General features: G+C 36.8%; 1 protein-coding gene across 3 annotated transcripts in view; it reads right to left on the bottom strand.

Moving 5' to 3' along the window:
• Stag1 (stromal antigen 1) overlaps nt 1–22,698 on the bottom strand; it is a 333,420-nt gene that overhangs the window by 17,526 nt on the left and 293,196 nt on the right. For all 3 annotated transcript variants that reach the window (XM_028869949.2, XM_028869951.2, XM_028869952.2), the window contains 6 exons: nt 13,349–13,441; nt 10,965–11,139; nt 7,698–7,837; nt 3,832–3,933; nt 1,511–1,659; nt 637–765 (listed from right to left, as the gene is read on the bottom strand). In XM_028869949.2, coding sequence (XP_028725782.1) covers nt 637–765; nt 1,511–1,659; nt 3,832–3,933; nt 7,698–7,837; nt 10,965–11,139; nt 13,349–13,441 — 788 coding nt within the window. The remainder of the gene's footprint in view (nt 1–636; nt 766–1,510; nt 1,660–3,831; nt 3,934–7,697; nt 7,838–10,964; nt 11,140–13,348; nt 13,442–22,698) is intronic.

The raw sequence follows: 22,698 nt of genomic DNA, 5'->3' as shown, positions 1-22,698 counted from the left end.
GGAAATATTACTATAGAAATAAAGAACAAATGACTATACAATGACAGATTTGAAAGCCTAGGGGAAAAAAATGGACAAATTCACATTAGCTTACTCAAATTTGTTATTACAACTAATTCATCTTTCTATTGATTTAAAAATTTTGGCATTTATTATAGTAGCATTCCCATTAGAAGTTTAGTACTTTGTTCTACCTACAACATCTCATCATCATTATTCTGAAAAAGATAGACTTCTTTACTGTTTTTAAGTAAAACCACAAGAAAAGCCACTCATTTCCGGCATGACAGTGGAGCAAAGGGTTCGAGACACAGCCCAGGTGGTCTGGGGACTTTCCTGCCTCACGCTCTTCAATGATGGGACTGCAGCACACACAGACAAGGTTAATCTTGACGTAAGACCAAATTAATGTAAAAGTACAGATGGGGTCTATAAAGTAACCAGTCAATGTTCATACATCTTGAACTATAGAGTAAGAAAATAATTTTCATCTACTTTAATTTCACATTACAGCTTCCAGGTCAAACTGGGTCTTTATTACTACCACAGCCTAAATTATCAATAGTAATGATTAAAAAAAATTAAAGTTTCAATGGTGCCATTTTAAAATCACTTCTGTTGGTGTGTTCAACTTACACAGTCTTCTTGTCCTGTCGAAGAAGTTTAGAAGAAAATTCACTTAGTACTTCAAGAAAAGCCAGATTAGGAGGTGGATATTCTTGTCCTTTCTGATTCTGGTATTTAAAGGCAAACTCTATTCCATCCCTGAATTTAAAGAAAATAACATTTTAATTTTTTTTCAGATAATGTAGTCTCAAAGGGCAAAAATTATAAAAACATTTGGAAACATAATGAAATCGTTACTGAAGTTTGAACAAAGTATGGTAAATTCATATGGCAAAATAATGCTAATTTAATGAGATATTTGTATATATTTTATTGTTTACAGTACAAGTCTCTAAGTTGTAAGAAAAAAAGCTACAAAGAAACAATGCTATATCCCAATGTATTTTTTTAAAGGTAATACAAAACCTTGTAAAGAAACTGGATTGGCAGGAAATCTGTTTCTGGGAGTTACTCATGATACCAACCAGCTCTGTGAAACTAAGGTTTCCTGTTAATTTGTGTGTGTGGGATAGTGTGTGTCTGTAGTGTTTTGGGTGAGAATATTCTCCAAATGCTCAGCTATTTGGACACTTGGTCCCTAGTTGGTTTAGAAGGTACAATGCTCACCAGGGGGCTTTTAAAAAAGTATTGCATCTTTTGAAATACACAGACCAAAGAATAGGTTATTAAACTTTGCTCTTTATACTATAGAAGATGGTGTAAAACTCCCACAGGTGGTTTAAGAAATCTTTTTTAAAGTAAAATATTGCTACCCAGTTACATTAATAGTTTAAGATCTTAGAGTTTGAAAATTCTGTATTCGGCACTTTAAAAATGGGTCAAATAACAGCTGTGTATTTATATTCCAGTAAACCTTCTGAATAACAGGAGGTGTTTCGCTCACTTGTGAAGGGTGGCGACTGCCTCTCGTGTCTTGATCTGGTCCAGTCCAAATGTAAGGGCAAACCGACGTGCCAGTTCTTTAATGCCACTGACGTGCGCAGAGGTCCTATCCAGATTAGGACCTTGTTCTTGAACAAGTTCATTGAATAACTGGTGAAAATAAAAAAAAAGAGAAAAACTTACGGCAAAGAAATATTTGAAATTTTATTTACTTTTAGAATAGGTAATATAATTTAAAAATATACAAAGTACAAAGGGCATAGAACTCAGTAGCACTACAGTCCAATCAATATATGCTGTTTAGTCAAACAATAACATTTAAAAATATTTTAAAATAGTAGAGAAAGAAGATATATTTTCAGAAGTACAGTATAAACCTACAAACACATGATATAAAAGGTTCAGAACATTTTTTTTCATTTATATTGTAGGTCAGGATATCAGTTAAATATTCATGTATAGTTGGATATGAGAGGATATAATATTTTCAACTTAGCAACAAAATACAGTCAAAAGTTGGTGATTTTACAAATTACCTATGTGGCATACATTCTATCAAAGTGAAAACAAAACTTCAGAGCAGTAATAATAATAAAGCACTTATCATCCCATTACCAAATCTAGACACTAAATTGGGCTTGTATAATCTACCTCCTGGATTATGGGGTACTAAGGGTCCAGACTTGTGTAAAGCCATCCCTCCTGACATACTTGATAGAGGAATAACATAAGGCTTTATCTATCGCATCTTAAAAAAACAAGCCTGATGCCAGGCGGTGGCAGCGCATGCCTTTAATCCCAGTACTCGGGAGGCAGAGCCAGGCGGATCTCTGTGAGTTCAATGCTAGCCTGGTCTACAAAGTGAGATCCAGGACAGGCACGAAAAGTACATGGAGAAACCCTGTCTCAAAAAAAACCAAAACCAAGATAAATAAATAAAAACAAACAAACAAACAAACAAACAAACAAAAACCAAACCCAATAACAAGCCTGAGTTCTTTATACTCTTTCCTCTGCCAGCCACCAAGTCATTTGTCTGGTTTCTCAATGGTGTAGGTCCTGAAATGTGTTTCCATTTGTTTTCTTCACTTTGAGTCTCTGGGAACCATCAGTAAACTCTTGATTTCCTTCTTCACACTCGTCACACCACCTACCTGAGAGAACTCCTGTCTCAGCTGTGCTGTCCATCTCTACGTCTTCTTCAGTAGCACATCCTGACCTTCCTACGCCGTAACTAGTGGGAATGGTTCTTCCACAGGTTTTCAAATATATGTAGCTAATTATTTATAAATTCATAAACTTTATAATTTTTTATAGACAGTGACGTATAAAAGCCTTAAATTCTAAAAATCTGAGCATTTCCTAGGTCAGTTTATTCATATTATCTATACATACAGTTCTGATTTTAAATAAGTAGTACCATACTTATTTTATCTTGAAATTTGCTTTGGTTCCTTAAGTTGCAAAAAATTTTCAATGTGTACAGTGGTATGTGCACCCAGTTTCAACTACTTGGGAGTGTGAGGCAGGAGGATCCCTTAGCCCAATCTAGACAACACAGTGAGATACTGTCTTAAAAACTAAATAAAAAGAGAAACAAAATTAACTACTTCAAAGTATCAGCTTATTTAACTGTTCCTCTACTGATGAACATTTAGACTATTTCTAGAAATTCCTATATTGGGAATCTTCCTTATGCAAATATGTACAGTATATTTACGGTGAGACAGGATCTCACTGTATATAGCCTGGGCTGGCCTCAGACTTAGGCATATATGCCTTCCTCTGCTTCTCAAGAGCTGGGATTAAAGGCACATGCTGCCATGCTCAGCAAATTAATACTTTTTATAATTACTTTTAATTTTAAAAATTATTATTATTAGGGCCGGGCGGTGGTGGCGCACGCCTTTAATCCCAGCACTCGGGAGGCAGAGCCAGGCGGATCTTTGTGAGTTCGAGGCCAGCCTGGGCTACCAAGTGAGTTCCAGGAAAGGCGCAAAGCTACACAGAGAAACCCTGTCTCGAAAAACCAAAAAAAAAAAAAAAAAAAAAAAAAAAAAAAATTATTATTATGAGACAGGGTCTTTTGTATCCCTGAGTAGCCTAGGACTTGCTATGTACACCCAGCTGACCTGAAACTCATGTCAGCAAATTATTTCTTAAATTTTTCAATATGACATTTCCTTTGGCCCAAGAGTCAGTCACCTTAGCATTTCATCTATTTAAGATACAAAGCACACTATGTATTAAAAATTAAATAAGACATGTAGCACATAATAAGCACAGAGAAGTTTTATCTACCCTTCCCTCCAAATTTCTTACCTGCTGCAAACTGAGAATTAGGGTCTTAGCACACTGAATTTTATCAATCTGCCTGGTCTTACTCAGGGTTTCCTTAATGATATCACCATAGTCATTGTAATACTGTGAGATAAAAAGGAAACATAATTTAGAATTAAGAAGGCTGTAGTGGTGAAGCTGAGTGGTGGCACACAACTTTAATCCCAGCACTCGGGAGGCAGGGACAGGCAAGATATCTGTTAGTTCAAAGCCAAACCTGGTCTACAGAGTGAGTTTCAGGACAGCCAGGGCCATAGAGAGAAGCCCTGTCTCAAAAAAAAAAAAAAAAAAAAAAAAAAAAAAAAAGGAAGAAGAATGCACTAGAGAAAGAAAAAGAAACTACTATAATAGTTTTTATTACTTCACCTGGAAAATGAGAATTAAATGGTATTGTTTACATTAAAGATTGGATATTTAAAATTATGAAATAACTAATAAAAAAGCTAAAAATTCCAGGACAGGGAGTGATACATATAAGGGAGAACATTTTCTCATTCTTCTTTTATATGTTTGATGATTTTTTGTTGTTGTCGTTCATCTTGAGATACAAACTTGCTTGGTATATTAACTAGGGTGGCCTTGAGCTCATGATCCTCCTGACTGTCTCCTATGTTTCAGCTCTTTAATATTCTTAATAGGATGGAAGACACATTATCTAAAGCCATTATTGGGCATGGTGGTTCACACCTGTAACACCATCATTCATGAGGCTGAGGCAGAAGGATTACTCAGGCATTTAGAGTCAGCATATGTGGTTGAGTTTCTACCCAGGCCAGTTTGGGGTACAGAGTGAAACTGAGTCAAACTGAAGGGCTAAAGAGGGCTCACTTGGATAATGGTACTTGCCACCAAGCCCTGGGACCCACATGGTGGAAGGAGAAAACAGACTCCTTCAAATTGTCCTCTGACTTCTACAAAGATGCTGAGCCACACACGAACTAACACACACATATATACACGGTCAAACATGGAGTAAATAAAAACGTTATAAAATGTTACAAATTGAGGGCTAGTGATACAGCTCAGCAGAGCACTTGTGTGTGAGGCCCCAGTACACATATGCACTGAGCCATGCACACACTCACCCACACATGCACGCACACACAGGGAATAACCACAAACGTTTAGCATCTGAGCCAATATGAGTGAAGTGGATTAGAGCAGGAGTTATCATGTTATTTCAGACAAGCTGGTTTCACAGACCAGATAAATCCTAAGAAATCTGTAGATTATGAAAACTGTGTTTTAAGAATGAAGAACAGCCAGGCGGTGGTGGCGCACGCCTTTAATCCCAGCACTCGGGAGGCAGAGCCAGGCGGATCGCTGTGAGTTCAAGGCCAGCCTGGGCTACCAAGTGAGCTCCAGGAAAGGTACAAAACTACGCAGAGAAACCCTGTCTCGAAAAAAAACCAAAAAAAAAAAAACCAAAAAAAAAAAAAAAAAAAAGAATGAAGAACATTAGGAAAGTACTGGAGGATAGAGTGATATAGTTAATTTTCAGAAGAAACAAAGATTAGATGGAAAATTATATAATCCTTCACCTTAAATGTATGCAGGGGCAAGCATGGTAGCACATACCTCCCCCCCTCACTTTTTTTTTTTTTTTTTTCTTTTTGGTCTTTTTGAGACAGGGTTTCTGCGTGTAACAGTCCTGGTTGTCCTGGAACTTGATTTGTAGACCATGCTGACCTTGAACTCACCAAGTGTCATCTGTTTCTGTTTCCTAAATGCTGGAATTAAAGGTGTGCGCCACCACTATATGGCTGGTAGCACATATTTTAATGTTAGCAACCAGAAGGCAGAGGCAGAAAGATCTCTGAGTTCCAGTCTAGACAGGGCTATGTAGTGAGACCTTACTCTAAAAAAACAAAAACAAAAGCAAAAACAGACATACAAAAGTACATGAGCCCCACACCAGACACTCTCTTTTTTAAATTAGCATATGAAGTACAAAGTTTCATTATGTGAATTATGGCATTTTGATGCATACTTTCCCTCAATTCTCTCATGATGGTCCCTTTTAGTTTCATGACCTATACCTGCAATCAAATACACATTTATACAAAAATTCTAAAATTAGAAGCAAGGATCAACATATGAGAGAACAGGTAGCATTGTTTATTTGAGCCAGGGACACCTCACTCAATATAATTGTGATATCAACCCATTTTCTTGAAATTTTCATTTTTCATCATGCCTTAACAGATGTGCCATTTTTCATTATTCATTCATCAGCTGATAGCCACTTGGGCTAGTTCCATTTCCTCGCAATTGTGAACAGAGCAGCAAGAAACATGGATAAGCAAGTATTTCTGTGGTAGTATAGAGAGTGCTTGGATATATGCCCATGGTTGGTATAGTTGGGTCAAATGGTAGCTCTATTTTTAACTTTTTGGAAAACCTCCATACTTATTTCCATAATGGAGGCACCATTCATACTTGATCAGCAGTGAATATGATATGTGTGGGTTCCCTTTTCTCCACATCCTTGCAAGAATTCGTTGTCATTTGTTTTCTTGATGAACACATTCTGATCAAGGTGAGCTGGAATCTCATAGTTGTTTTGATTGACATTTACCAGATAGTTAAGGATGCTGAATACTTTTAAAAATATTTATTTTTAATTGGTGTTTCTTCTTTTGAGAACTATCTATTTACTTCACAGGTCCATTTGTTGATTGACAGTTTGATTTTGGGTATTTACTGTTCTGTAGGTATAATTCCTTATCTGATAAGTAGGCTTTTTAAAAATTCTGTAGGCTCTTTTCACTCTGGTGACTGTTTGCTATGCACAATCTTGTTAACAGTAAGTCCTTACCCACTTGCTAATTTGAGCAATTTCCTCTACTTGATTCCTATTCAGAAAGTTCTTACCAGTGCCTAGATCTTGAAATGTTTTCTTCTTCTTTTTTTTTTTTTAAAAGATTTATTTATTTACCATGTATATAGTATGCCTGTACACCAGAAGAAGGCAGATCTCATTATAGATGGTTGTGAGCCATCATGTGGGTGCTGGGAATTGAACTCAGGACCTCTGGAAGAGCAGCCAGTGCTCTTAACCCCCGAGTCATCTCTCCAGCCCTTGAAATGTTTTCATATAGCAGATTCATTATTTGGGTTTCAAGTTAAGGCTTTTGATTCACTATGAGTTTTTTTTTTTTTTTTTTTTTTTTTTTTGTGGAGGGTGAGAGACATAGATATAAATTCATTTATTTACTAATAGAGCACACCTAAATCCCAAACTGTTTTGAAGTCTCAAGTCATTTTAAGATTTATTTTTCTCTGGTGGTACTGTGATGGAGCTTGTCTCTCATACACAACAGGCACATATGGAGCCACTAAGTCACATACAAGTCAGTCAGATCTGGAGTGCACAAGAAGATTCAAATTAGGACTGGGATAACAGTTGCTCAAGCTATACTGGAATCCAGTGATATAAAAACATAGACAAAGATACAACTAAAAGACACAAGTAATATTCTGAACAGGGGCAAAAGAAAACACTCCCTGTGTCTTGAAAACAAGGCACATACACTGGGAAATGCTATCTCCTTTCTATGCCTGTCTGGCCATCCCATTAATAGTTCTGAGCATTGATTTTACAGGATCAGGAAAAGGAGCTTATAGAAAAGAGAGAAGCCAAAAAGTGTTAGGAACTCATACTGTATGGAATAATTAATACTAAAGACTGATAAAGAACTTAAGTACATTTAACCAAAGAGAACCTTCATCACAAAATTATACCCACAATACACCGGTAAGAGCTATTGACTTAAGATTCAGTTATCCATTCATTTTAATTACCTATTTCTCTACTACATAGGAAGGAGAAAAATATGAAACGATACCTTCATGTAGTGTTTAAAGATGTCTGCAGCTGCATGCATGTCAACAATATCATAAATGATAAGTTTGCTGAAGGCAGCAAGTAGATTCCTTCTTTTATGTAAGGCTTCAATTTTATTAGCTTCATCTTCTTCATCACCCTCTGGCCACAGAAAATAAAGTGATTATGAATTTAGTCTGTTTATGCAGAGAATCTATACAACTGAAAACTAGCTGAATATTAATTCTGATTTATTTATTTTTCTAGCCAGCTGTGCTGGGGACCAAATTCTGGGCTTTGCACATGTTAGGCAAATGCTCTACCAATGAGCTACAACCCTAGCCAATTTAGTTTCTAATGGGGTGAAAATAGTAAGCTTAATACTTCAGAATAAATAGTAGGAACTAAGATCCCTATATTCTAGCTGTGCTAAGATTAAAGAAACTATAGATAAAGACATTGCTTTTCCTATATTTTTATCATAATATACTGTTGTGTTTACCATTAAATGCTGCCTGCTGCGGGATGTCTTTCTGTATGCTGGGAATATGTGTTGCTCTGATTGGTTGATAAATAAAGCTGTCTGGCCTATGGCAAGGCAGCTTAGAGGCAGGTGGGAAATCCAGGTAGATATACAGGGAGAAGAAAGGAGAGGAGAGACGCGAGCCTGCCGCCAGGAGAAGCAAGATATGAAAGTACTGGTAAGCTACAGCCATGTGGCAACTTATAAATTAATAGAAATGGGTTAAGTTCTAAGAGCTAGCTAACCTGAGCCAGTAGGCCCTACAGTTTGGGTCCAAGCAGCTATGGGACCACAGACTAGGTGGGACCAGAGGAACCTTTCAACAATAGCTGCCTTTTTCTATTTCTTTTTCTTAAAAAAGATTATTTATTTATTTATTTATTTATTATATATGCAGTGTTTTGTCTGTACACATGCCTGCATGTCAGAAGAGGGCCTCAGATCTCATTATAGGTGGTTATGAACCACCATGTGGTTGCTGGGAATTGATCTCAGGACCTCTGGAACAGCAATCAGTGCTCTTAACCCCTGAGACATCTCTCCAGTCCTCTTTTCTTTAATTTTTAATATTTTTATTATTATTTACTTATATGTACATGTGTGTATGTCTGTATATGTGCAGTACCTAAGGTTAGGGCAATCCCCTGGAGCTGGAGTTACAAGCAGTTGTAAGCTACCTGATGTGGGTGCTGGGAATTGAACTCATGTCCTCTGCAAGAACAATACACATTCTTAACCACTGAGCCATCTTTCCAGCCCCAATTTTCTTCATTCTTAGCTGCTAATATATTCACCCAGAGAAGAACTTTCTGAGGTATGGATGAAAAGTTTTTTTAGAAATGGAAATGTAATAGCTAATTTTTGGTGCTTCTCCTACATTTGATTACATAATTGGTTAGAAATTATATATACAAACATATATAATGCTTATTTATTATATGTATATGTTTGTGTCTATATGATTATATGCCACATATGTACAGGTACCCCCTCTGGGAGAGCAGCAGGTGCTCTTAACCAATGAGCCATCTCCATTTCCCAGTGAAATGTATTTTTAAAAGTTTGTAAAAACTATCAAAAACTTGCATAACAAATACTGTCTTTTCCTCAAATTTTGAGCCTTAAGTCCCACTGCTTATTCTATTTGTAGTCCTAGAGAAAGTTACCCTTAAAGATCTAGATAATAGAGTGTATTGACATTCTCATATCCTGGCCCATTTGTATTTGGGATTAGTATTTTTCCTTCACACAGATACAGTTAATATATATTACTTTTCTTTTTGTAAACAGTGTTTTGCAATGTTTGAAATGAGTGGGGATATCTTGTCTCCTGAGATAAATACATACTCAAAACATACTCTGTTCCAGAGTTTTAGTATTTCTCAAATATTTTGATATATATATATATACATATATATATATATATATATATATGTGGTGCTACATATCGAACCTAAAGGCCTTGCATACACTAAACAAGTTTTTTTACCAATAAGCTATGCCCCTAGCCTAATATAGAACATTCTACAAGTATTAAGAAGTGTGGGCTAATATATGTTTCTTTTATTATTATTTTAGGAGAGCTTAAATAATTACTTAACAAAAATCTATTTTAAATGAACATTTAATTACAATTAACCACTAATAATTCATTGTAATTTTTGTTAGCAGTTTGTAGGCTCAGAATGATTTTAACTATACAGTTTGACTATCATTTTTCAGTATTGACACCATATAGTTTTATTTTGTGGCTAATAAGGAAATATTTTGTGTAATAACAGGGAGATGAACTGAAGGTAATTTTTTTTGTTTTTTGCTTTTTGTTTTTCGAGACAGGGTTTCTCTGTGTACTTTTGGTGCCTGTGCTGGATCTCACTCTGTAGACCAGGCTGGCCTCGAACTCTGAGAGATCCACTTGGCTCTGCCTCCTGAGTGCTGGGATTAAAGGCTTGCACCATCGCTGCCCAGCTAGGTAATTTTAAAGAAAGGAGACATCATTTGGTATATTCTTATTGATTTCAAAAATATATGAATATATTAAAAATTTTTAAAGGCAGTTGGGGGACAAGGTTTTACTATATAGCCCAGGTTGGCCTCAAACATACACAGGTAAAACTGCCTCTGCCTCCAGAGAGCTGAGATTAAAGGCAGAGTGCTTATGTAGTGCTTTCTGGTCTGTTACTTGCTATGTAGTTAAGGATTTCTTCAAGTTTGTAGTGATCCTCTTGCCTCTTCTTCCCAAGTACAATGATAATAGGATGTGTGTGATAAAGCTTGGCTTAGATTTGTTTTTCCTCTACAGCACTGGGTTTTGAACTGATAGCCTAGTGTGTGCTAGGTAAACACTGACCCACTGGGTTGCATCAGCAGTTCTCCTTTCATTTTTACATAAAATAATGTAACAGGATCTCACTAAGTTGCCCAGGTTGAACTTGAATGATATAGTTCAGTCAGTCCTGAATTTGCAATTAGCAAGGATTATAGGCATGCTCTTCTACCATGCTCAGCTTATTATTATTTCAGTTTTCTGGTTTCTCTGTGTAGCCCTGGTTGTCCTGGAACTCACTCTGTAGACCAGACTGTCTTGGAATTCAGAGAGATCCTCCTGCTTCTGAGTGCTGAGATTTAAAGGTGTATGCCACCACTGCCCAGCTCCCAGCTTAATTTTTTTAAAAACAGAAACATCTCTTAAGTTTTAGAATTGGATTTACCCCATGCACCTCTGCTATCTTTTGAGGCTGACAAGGTGACAAAAGCCATAAGTACCCATGCTTTGGTTTTCCTCATCTTGATCAATGAAAACGTGATCCATCACAAAACTGAGGAGTTCAGACTGGAGTCCAGTGTCTGGATTAAACACCAAAGGCTGAAGACCCTCTCTGCCACCTGTCATTAACTGGTGGCTGAAAATCATTAAGAGATCACAAAGCAGCATGAAAGCCTGCAATGCAAAGGGAGTTAGTTCATTAGCCAAGTAGTACATGAATTTAGGAATATCTATTAGTACATGAATATAGGAATATCCACAAACCAAATCGGAAACACACTAAATTACATTTCAATACCAATACCACAATAAAAAATCATAAGAATTTTTAAGTTCCAACTTTTCACATTTATCTACCTATGAAATTAATTTTATCATTAAACTGTGGTTACATTGAAGACATTAGTTTCCAATTCTATTTTTTTTTTTAAAGTTGAATGTATTTACTAAAGAACAGCAGACAGAGATTTTGGGTTGAATTTAAAAAAGTTAAGTTCAACTCTGGTAATGTAGGATTATTAACAGATGACATTAGAATTCTATTATACAATGCTTAATCAGGTAATTAGCATACTCTATGATAAATTACAATTCAACAAATTATTATGTAGTACTAAAAATCCATACTTAGATTTAAAAAAACTAATATAAACTATTTTCGAAATACAATTAAAATTAGATTCAACCATTAATATCAAAGTATCTGAAAGCCCCACAATAAATTTCTGTAAAGACAAAATATTATATAGGAAAATTTTTACTTTTTAATTGATGAAGTAAAATAATGTACCATGAGTTTTCTTTCTGTCTTTTTATTTTTTGCGAGGTTTCTCTGTGTAGCCTTGACTGTCCTGGAACTCTCTCTGTATACCAGGCTGGCCTAGAACTCAGAGATCCACCTGCCTCTGCCTCTGCCTCCCAAGTGCTGAGATTAAAAGTGTGTCCCACTACTGCCCAGCTGTGCCATGAGTTTTATAATAATTGATTTTGTGAAATTATTCTGAGTGCAGAAATCTGCAAATAATTCACTAAAGCCAAATTTCTAAAAGCTTACTTAAAAGGAAAGATGACAACTTTGGCATTTATTTTGGGGCAGTTACATACCTGGCTATCTGATTCCAGCAAGAACAATGGCAACTTATGCTCTGACTGTACAGCTGTGACATGTATTAAAAGTATTAAGATACTTAAATACTATTTATAAAGGCAGAAACTTTCAAGAGAATCTAGAATTATTTTATTTTATTTTTTTAGAGGCAGGGCTTCTCTGTGTAGCTTGGGAGCCTGTCCTGGAACTTGCTCTGTAGACTAGGCTGGCCTTGAACTCAGATATCAGCCTGTCTCTGCCTCTCCCAAGGGGAGAATATTTTTTAACCCAGGCTATTTTGGATATAAAATACACCAGAGCAGAAACATCAAATTTTGTTTGAACAGGCCATAGCAAGGTATTTTAGGCAGCAGTGGTGGGTTCTGGAGAGTTAGAGAATAAGACTTAGGGAAGATCATGTACACCCTGGGAAGAAGAGATTTGTGGCAGTTTATGTTAAGAAAAGACTGTGAAGGATGAAGATCTTTTAATTTGACTTATTTTGTAGCCCAATTAAAAAATAACAAAAAAAGAAGATATACATTTTGTTTTACATAAAAGAATTCCTTAGTACAAAGTATATTAAATAGTTTGTAAGTTTTTTATAATGGAAAACCCTTCAATTTCTTGGGTCACATTCTGACCATCTTTATGCAGTATCCCTCCTTAGGGAGGATCTGTTGAATATAAGGGATCGTGTCATCTGAATGCTGACTTCTAGACTCCAAGTACACAGACTCAGGAGTTTACTGCCCAGAAGGAGCTGATTATCTCATCAAAGCCTGTAAAAGGCTTTTTTGCATAGCTACACTATGTCAACATATGTACTTGGCTTCATGGTGGTCAAGAGGTAGCTACGTAGAGGATTATGGTATGGTCATACTTTAGACACATGGGCTGACATATTCATATGTATACATATGAAGAAGCTAGACACATATGTATACATATGAAGCTCTTTCAGGTATCAGGAGCTGAAGGTGAGAAGTCAACCCAAGTTATGATGTCAGCTCACCAGACGCTCAATATTTTAGCATAGAATTTGTAGGAATCAAGAACTCCAAATTTGAACTTAAGTCTTCCAGTTGACAGGAATATACTTGGCAAAGTACAAGAATAGAAGATGCAGCCTGGTTTATAACTTAAAATATCCATACATCTATATTCTAGGTTGTATATGTTATGGATAGACATATGTACTAAAATTTGAAACATTGTATCTTCTAAGTGTTCATCAATACATTTGGGTTGTTAATCATAGTCAGTATAGAACAATATTAACTAATAATTCCTTACCTGTTCCTTAACTGGAGTATTAACATTAGATAGGCACTGTTGGCAAACAGCCAAAAAAGATTTCACTGTCTTCCTCAAAACCAACAAATCCTCCTGTAAAACACATTTAAATATGCAAACATGAATAACAATACACCAGAAAACTGATCCAATGAAAAAATAAACAGAAAACAGTCAAGCTGTTTATTGTAAAGAAATTCAATCATCATTGGGAAACAATTAGTAAAGTTATTTCCTAGTTATTGAACATAATGGAAAGGGCAGAGACCCAGAAATACTAAACATTCAGTCATATTAAATAATGAAATGATCAGTGTGACTATTCAGAAAGATTTCCCATTATAAATATAGTTTTATATAGGCTGATATTAGAATTGCTAGCTCTATAACATATAATGTAAGATGATGGAATATAAGGCTGAAGAGATGGTTCAGTGGTTAAGAGCATGTACTGCTCTTCCCAAGGACCTGAGTTCAGCTCTCAGCACCCATACTGGGCAGATCACAACTACCTGTCCCAGCTCCAGGGGGTCCAATGCTTTCCTGGGCACATGCAAACACATCTACACAGAGACATACACACAAACGTGTAATTAAAATAAAAACCAAATAAAAAATAAAACTTTCAAAAACATGATGGAGAGGACACTGAAAAGAAGAAAAAACATGTTAGCAAGAAACATGTCTCCTATCTTTATAGTGTACTGCAAAGTGATTGAGGGAAATGAGTATGTGGCTTAATTCTAAGCTTGGAGATAAATAGGATTTCACATTAGACAGTCTGATAATATTCCACATATGGTAACATTTAAAAAGTATGAAGATAAATTTTATTTTCTTCTTGTTCTTAAAACTATTTTTTATGTTTGTTTGTTTATTGTGTGTGTGTATGTGTGTACATGTCAAGGCAGAGGGAAATTTGCAGGGGTCAGATTTTTATTTCCATCTTATGTGTTCTAAGATAGAACTCAGGGCAATATGCAGCAAGTACTCTAACCTGCTGAGACTTCTTATAGGCCCCTATTTTTCTTTCTCTTTAGACAGGGTTTTACTGTGTAGCCCTGGCTGTTCTGGAACTCACAGAGATCTCTCTCTGCCTCCTGAGTGGGATTAAAGATACTTGTCACCAAGTCTGTCTTTAAAAAAAAAAAAAAGAAAGAAAGAAAGAAAGGAAGAAAGAGAGAAAGAAAAGACACCCCCCCACCCCCACCCCGCCCACCTTTGGTACTAGAGACTGAACTGAGCCTTGAAAAGAAATACAAAACCTGGTTCCTCCAAAGCCAGAACCCAGGGTAAAATGGTCTCTGCAAAGAAGGGGAGAAGGCACTCAAAAGGAAAGCTGATACTGGCAAGCATGGAAACAGTCCTGCAGACAACACAGATGCCAAAACACACCAGGCACAGACAGCTGAAGATGCCAAGAGAAATGTGTTCACTTCCACCCCCCTCCCCGGGTTTCTCTGTGTCACAGCCCTGCATGTCCTGGAACTTTCTTTGTAGACCAGGCTGGCCTCCAACTCATAAAGATCCACTTGCCTTTGCCTCCTGAGTGCTGGAATTAAAGATGTGCACCACCACTGCCTGGCTTAAAATGTGTTAATTTTTAATTACTCTGTAGTTCTGGTTACTGTTTGAAATACGTTTTTAAAAATCAAGGTTTATAAAACTGTAGGGTTTTTTGAAGTTGTTATCACAAAGAATACTTTATTGTTTTTTCTGGGGGAGGGGAGGCATGTGTCACTAACATGTCTCCCAACCTTTCCCTGCTAATTTAGGAAGAGTCCTTTGTTCCTAGGAGGGACTTTCTGATGTTGATGGGTGTGACCACCTAGGCACAAAATGCCTTGTTCACACCACAAAACTCAACACTTTTATATCCTCCTCTCCCTCTACAACAAGTATAGACTTAACTCCCTAAAAACAGAGACCTGTTGGGACTTGGACCCCTAAAACTGGTTTTGCCAGTGTGTTGGGAATCCAGACTTTCCAGTGACATCACTGAGATGGTTTTCCTCAAAAGAGCAGTGGTTCATTTTCTAGAAGACTATGGATCTTCAGACTGGTCATTCTGCTATTTTCATTTCATTTCCTGCAAGTCAGAGTCAGCTTATAAAAGATTAAACAACATCCTTAAGGTGAAACATCAACCCTCACTCCTTTCCCTGTTCAAAGTATGAACAGTTCATTGGATTTCTGATCTTGGTAGTCCATACAAGAAGGGAATTTAGAAGATCTTGTATACTGTTAATGATTGTTTGCCCATGTCCTGTCTGAAATAACATGATTGTTCATGAAACTGGATGCAGTTTGGCGTGGGAAAAATGAATAGGTTCTATTGTTGGACATGTTAGTAGCATCTAAATCAGGAGTTAAGACAGTGTGGACCCTCTGAGTTCCAGAATTTCAAACCAGCCTGGCCAACACACACTGAGAGTTCTGTCTCAAAACAACGCACCCAGCAAATAGAAGCCACCCTCCTCTTCACAAAAGATTCTAAACTGAGTGCAGTAGTATACACATACAATCTCTGCACTTGAAAAGCTAAGGTGGGGGAACCAGGAATTTGAGGCCAGTGTGAGCTACACTGTTCCTCAAACCACAGAACAAACTAAACACAGACAAAATCCCTGGGAGAAGGGGACAGTTAGGATTAAACTTTGAAACCAGGACCATCTGCCATTGGCACTCATTTTGCCCTGACAAATGAGCCAGACACACGCATGTAATTCAGCATTATACTGGTTTTTAAAAGAGTAAGGAAGAATAATTAACTGAATAAAGGACCACATGGAAATAACTTTAAAAGCTACTTTAAATTATTTTAGTAATTTAATAAACTAAAATTGTTTACAACTATTCTGCTTGGTACTCTGTTTTGGGATCTTCACAGGCCAAATGACATTTCAAAATATTTTTGCTAACATGAGCACATATTTTGAAGGAGGAAAGTGCCTGTATTATGCAAAGTGGTAAGAGAAGGACACTGTCTTGAGGACTTTTAATGTTCCTGCAGATAAATACATAGCTACATCTCCAAATTCCTTGAACTTTCAATATCAAACATTTGCAAAGCACTAGGTGGGGGAAAACAGATGAGGTGATAGACAACTACAACAGAATATGTAGTGTGAGGACAGGGGAAGTATGGGATTTATGCTAAACAATTCAGGGTCAGAAGTCTTGGAAGGGTTCTCAAAGATGACATGTTCTGCATCTGGAACCAAGACTAAATTGATAGAACTACACGTAAACAAGCTCTTGATAGAATGGGACAGGGTTACAACCACATGACACACCAGTGTTAAAGATTCTGCAAGGCAGAATGACTAATTAGAATTTCCTGATTGTAGAGAGTTAAAATACTGTAGACCTACAGCCAAATTATGTTTGCCTACTTTTGGTGTCCATCATAGGCATTCATTGTCCACCTGTGTCTGACCTAACATCCTTTTGTCAGAAAAAAATTACAAAATGTATTCTTAGCCTACCAAGATTCCACCAATCCAAAGTTAAGAATGTCATTTGATAGCATCTGACACTTAGAGCGGTTTCCCCAACTCTGATGAAATCCACTTCTGTGCAGTCCTCACCACATGTATTTGGTAAATTCCTTGATTTATGACTTTATTTTGTAAATAATAAAGTATCATGTAAACACTTCTATGGTGGAATATACTAATTGAGGCAGCTGAAATCATGTTGCTGGGTCATGGTCACTCATATTTGGTTCAAGAATAAACTACTATCCCCTTTGAGGTGAAAGCTGCATTTTGCATTGACATAGGTCACACATGGTGATGTATGTCTGTAATGCTAACACCTGGAAGATTGGGGAATATTTTAAGTTGGAAGCCAGTATAGGCGCTATCACAAGACACTGTCTTAAAAACAAAAACCCTTTAAAATCCATATGCTTCCCAAAAAGAAGAAAGGTGTTCTAGGTAGGGCAAAGAATATTGAAAAAGAAAATGGATGTAGCACTGAAAAAAGTTACTATACTTGGGACAAGTACAGGCAAGAAAGCAAACAAAAAAAGGAAACAGGACCTATTTTCACTTAATGTAAGGAAGGAGCCATTTAAAATGTAATGATAATTATTTTGGATATTATACTGAAGGATTTTTATTTTGTCACAGGTGCACTAAATTTTTTTGTGACAGAGTGGAAGATAACATGAAATACACCAGTTAAAGAGTCAATACAATCTTTTGTTGAAAGCTTACTGTGTACCAAATATTACGTTCTATGTTTATAAATCTCATAATCATTAGGAGAAATAACTGAAAATAGTCCAGACTTATTAATTTACTTTCCCCTTCTTCTTCTCTTTCATTTATTTATTTATTTGTTTATTTATTTACAGAGTCTTACCCTGTAGCCCTTGCTGGCCTTGAACTCAAAGAGATCTGTCTGCTTCTGCTTCCAGAGTGCTGTGATTAAAAGTGTGTACCACACCAGGCCCCATTAATAATACATCTCTGTTTTCTAGAAAGGAAAACTAACATTCTGTATACCCACAGAAAGCTGTGTTGACAACAAGCATTTGGTCTTTGTCTATTTCTTAACATACAACTCTTAAAAATCTTTGCAGTTTCTAAAGTGAAGTGACTTTTTCTGTGCTAATAAATAAGATGACTAATGGCTGATACTCCCTAAGTATCTTCAGGCTATTCATTGGAAAGACAAGGAATAATTAGTGTTAGGCCTTTAAAATCCTTTCTCCCTTATAGTTCTGAACAATATTCTAAATACTTATCCTTACACCCACAGATAAATGAAGCTCTCATCTCTTATTAAAGCTTCTTTTTGCAACAGATGGAGACAAAGACGTCTACAGCTGGCCAAAATGGATAGAATAAGTGACTGCGAGGCGACTAACCACAACTGATACATTTGCAGTGAAATCCCTACACCTAAGGCTCAAGGAAATCACGGAAGAAGGAGAGAAAAGAGTGTAAGAGCCAGAGACGCAGGATGCCAGTTGTTACTGTTTGTTACACATGACAGAGAAAATGCATGCATGAACTTTCAACAATACCGTTGCCTGAACAAGGCTAGTATGATACCAGTGCACTCACTAAAGCAGACAGGAGAAATTCTACATGGTCCCTTTCCTAGATGAAGAGCTACAGGTGGTTAATGGCTACAAAGAGAGACACAATCATTTTCTTCCATTGATGAACTCCTCCTGCATGGCTTGTCCAATCCTGAGTGATCAACTCTAGATACATGTACATATAAGAAAAGGTACACAGACTCAGTATGTTATATACTCAATATGTGACACGTGCATATATACACACACACACATATATACATATACATATGTATATGCACATATCAATAATTAAAGAAGAGACCATGAATTTGGGGGAGTATTGGGAGAGTTGGAGGAAGGAAAGGGAAAGGTGGGAGTGATGTAAATGCAATGTCATGTATGAAGTTCTCAAAAATTACATAAAAACAAGTTGAATAAAGAAATCTATTAGAATGAAGTCCAGTACATATGATCAAAACACAACCAAACAACAACCAACCAAACCTTTTCTTCCACTTCCATGCAGTGGGAAGTTAACCGTTGAGTTGGTCATCAAGTACCAATGATTAAATGAAGCATGTTTATGTAATGAAGTTTCCATAGAAACTCAAAATGACAGGTTTCAGGGAGCTTCTAGACAGATGAACACTGCATCTTGGAGATCAGAGTTTCTGGGTGGGGAATATACTTAGAGAGAACATGGCAACTCTATCCTATGTCTAATGTACCTTGAGCCCTACCCAGCTCTTTATCTGTATCTACATAACATTATTATTATTATTATTATTATTATTATTATTATTATTATTATTATTTATAACAACAAGGTCTCATTATGTAACACCCAGATTGGTCTTAAACTCTCATTCTTGTCTAAGCCTCCCAAGTTTTGGGATTACATGTGTGTATTATCATACCTCTTTTGTATTATCTTTTATAATAAAAAGATAAACTGCTTCTTTAAATTCTGGAATCACTCTACCAAATTTATCAAAACCAAGGAGCAGTGATAGGAAATCAGATGTGGTGGCTTTAATGAGAATGTCCCTACAGACACATATATTTCAATGCTGGGTCCCTAGTTGGGACTGTTTTGGAAGGATTAGGTGTGTCCTTATTGCAGGAGGTGTGTCACTGGGGGTGGGCTTTGAGGCTTTAAAAGACTCATGTCATGCTAAGCAACTCTCTTTGCTTCATGTTTGTCTTTCAAGAAGTGAGCTCTCAGTTACTGTTCCAGCACCATGTCTGTCTTTCTGCTGCCATGCTCCCTACAATGAGTAATGGATTCACCCTCTGAAACTGTAAGCCCCAAACAAACTCTTTCTTTTTTAAGTTGACAGTCACAGTATCTTATCATAGCAACAGAAAAATAACCAAGACACCAGATTTACAGCAGGTTAATGAGAAGTACAGATTGAAAAACCTGGAGCTTGGAGCTGACATCAGAAGTGAGCCCTCAACCTATAGGACCCAATACCACTTCCAGATAGTAACAGAACTGAGTTAGAGGACACTCAGCTGATGCGTTCTAAAAAACAAATTCATTTCTGGAGGGGTGAAATCCTCTCACTTTTGGGTCACAGAAATATATTTTGTTGTGGAAGTATAGGAGAAACAGACTTTTCTTTTCCCTTAATATTCTTACATTTGGTAGTAGTAATAGCCCTGACTCATGAACACGAGTTTTAGAAAGAAAAATTATGAAAAAGTATATAGCAGATGAGGAACATTTGGTTGGAAGATTACATATTTACTCATGGTATGAAGAAACTTCATTTGTGTTGTAATTGGTCATGAAATATAACAACTATCAATGGAACTTAGAGATGTGACAGACCCAGCTTCCAAAGAGATGGTTCATTAGGTATGCACAGAAATAGAAAATAAGAAGCAAACTAAACATAATCCCATGGTTATCTTTACAAGCTAAACTAAAGGTAAAAAGGAGAACTTTTTGTATAAAGGCAAGGCCCTGACAATGGATAGACTAAGCTTATATGCCAGTATCTCTGAGCTCATGCCAAATGGTATCAAATCCTTGCCCTCTGTTCACAAAGGGGAAAATTGTTCCAGGACAATATAGATAGCAACTCCAAAACCCTTGGTCACCAAAAAAGTAGTCAGTGCTAGTTAGGGGAAACCCTAGCCAAGAAACTGAGAGAGTGGGATAGAGTATGGAGGAACTACTTTATTTTGAAAATCAGAATAACCAGCTTCCCGAGGAACTTTTATTAAAATACACCTTGGTAATACTAATTAGGAGCAGTATCTTTGGTTTTAAATGCTGTTGAGTGGAAGACTATGAGTTAATTAATGCAGCTCACAAAGCAGCAATCACAGACAACTGTATACCACCTAGACATATAGGATATTATTCCCAAAGCAACAGCTAGTTTGGTGAAACAGATAAAAGCCACTGTTAAATAACCACACAACTCTACCAATAAATGCCAAATGGAATATTCCAGACGAAGCAGTAAATATGTTTTGTATGCAGGCTATTGTGAAATTGGCTCTATGATGGCCATGATAGTTACCCAGTGAACATGCCTATGATGGTTTAAATGAGAATGCCCCACAAAAGCTCATGTGTTTGAATGCTTGGTCCCTAGTTGGTAGAACTGTTTGGGAATGATTAATACGTGTGACCGTGTTGGAGGAAGTGTGTCAGTGGGGCAGGCTTTCATGTTTCAGAAGCCCACACCTATGGTGATATTTTATTTGTACTGAAATGTAATTTTATTTGTATGTTAATCAATAAAGTTGCCTGGGGGTCAGAGCTAATAGCAAGCCATTGCAGAAGCTGGGCGTTGGTGGTGCACGCCTTTAATCCCAGCTCTTGGGAGGCAGAGCTAGGCGGATCTCTGTGTGTTCAAGGATACAGCCAGCATGGAGATACACGCCTTTAATCTCAATACCAACCATAGAAGACCTGGAGGACTGTACAGATAGGCAGTGATGAGGCGGTCATGTGGTTGGGTTTACAACCAATGAGAAGGTGGAACAGAAAGTCTTTATAAAGACAAACACACAGGAAGTAAGTCTCTTGGCTGAAGAGGATAGCTGCAGAGTGAAGTGTAAGGCTCTTAGCTCTGACCTCTTGGGGTTTCATCTTTGCACTGGTTCTGTGTTTCTTATTGAATAAGACGGTTACTTCTACGCACACCATTCCCAGTTTGTCCTCTGCTTTGTGTTTGTGGATCAAGATGTAAGCTCTCAGCTACAGTTTTGGTGCCATGCTCCATGTGTTATGGTCAGAGACGCTAATCTTCTGAAGCCATAAGCAAATTAAATGCTTTCTTTTATAAGTTGCCTTGGTCATGGCATTTTTATCACAGCAATAGAAAAGTAACTTAAAATAATGACTATGCATTCTGTGATTAAAGGCAGTCTTTTTTATTCTCCAGTAATATACATTTTTTTGTATAACCTTAATGCCTCAAAATTGGCAATTAGTTCAAGAAGCCATATCAGACTTGCCATCTCATTTTGCTACACAAGTCTAATCAAAGTAATAGGAGAATGAACAAAGTCAAAAGGATAGAGAGTCAAAGGGGAAGGTGGGTATTTTAAACTTAGGGTGGTGAGATGGCTCATCCAGCAATATTGCCCACTGTGCAAACCTAACGACCTGAGTTCAATCCCTGGGTCCCACAGAAGGTAGAAGGAGAGAGCCATTTGTCATCTCACATACTCATATAAGTCATGTATACACAATGATAATAAGTTCTAAAAACTTTAAACTTAGAAATAGTTAAAGGCTGAGGGTAAAGATCACAAGCCTGCTGGTTTCTGCTATTACCATCTATGACCCAGGAACTCCAAGTTGCTTACTGTAGTTATAAACAATATCTTGATCTCTCTTGTACTATAAAAAGATAGTAGGAACTAAAGGAGTCAGGTAGACAGGAGAAAGTATTGATGGTTAGGACCAAAATGAAAGGCTTGAAATTTCCAAATGATCTCAACTCAGAGGAAAGAATTTACCACATTGTTCTAAACCTGTACTAGCCACTGTGTTTATGCTGCAGATAATATGTCTTTTAGTATAGGATCTTAGTTTTGGCAGAGGAAAGCCCTTTGACAAGGACTGACATTTAATATCAACAAATTAACATGTATTATTAACTGAAATACTTAACTGCTAACTGAAACAAATCAATTTAGTTGTCTTAAAAACCTAGCCAGCAATGAGTATCATTCTTATTCTGTATATTAGGAAACTGAAGCTTAAGATGAGGCAACTTATTTTGCTACTACTAGCTAGAATGAGCCAATTATTTTAACTTAGTATTTAACTCCAAAAGTTAAA

Source organism: Peromyscus leucopus, chromosome 7 (genome assembly GCF_004664715.2).
Source record: "Peromyscus leucopus breed LL Stock chromosome 7, UCI_PerLeu_2.1, whole genome shotgun sequence".
Classification (NCBI taxonomy): Eukaryota; Metazoa; Chordata; class Mammalia; order Rodentia; family Cricetidae; genus Peromyscus; species Peromyscus leucopus.
Note: the sequence above shows the minus strand (reverse complement) of the source record. Positions and strands in the feature narration are given on the sequence as shown.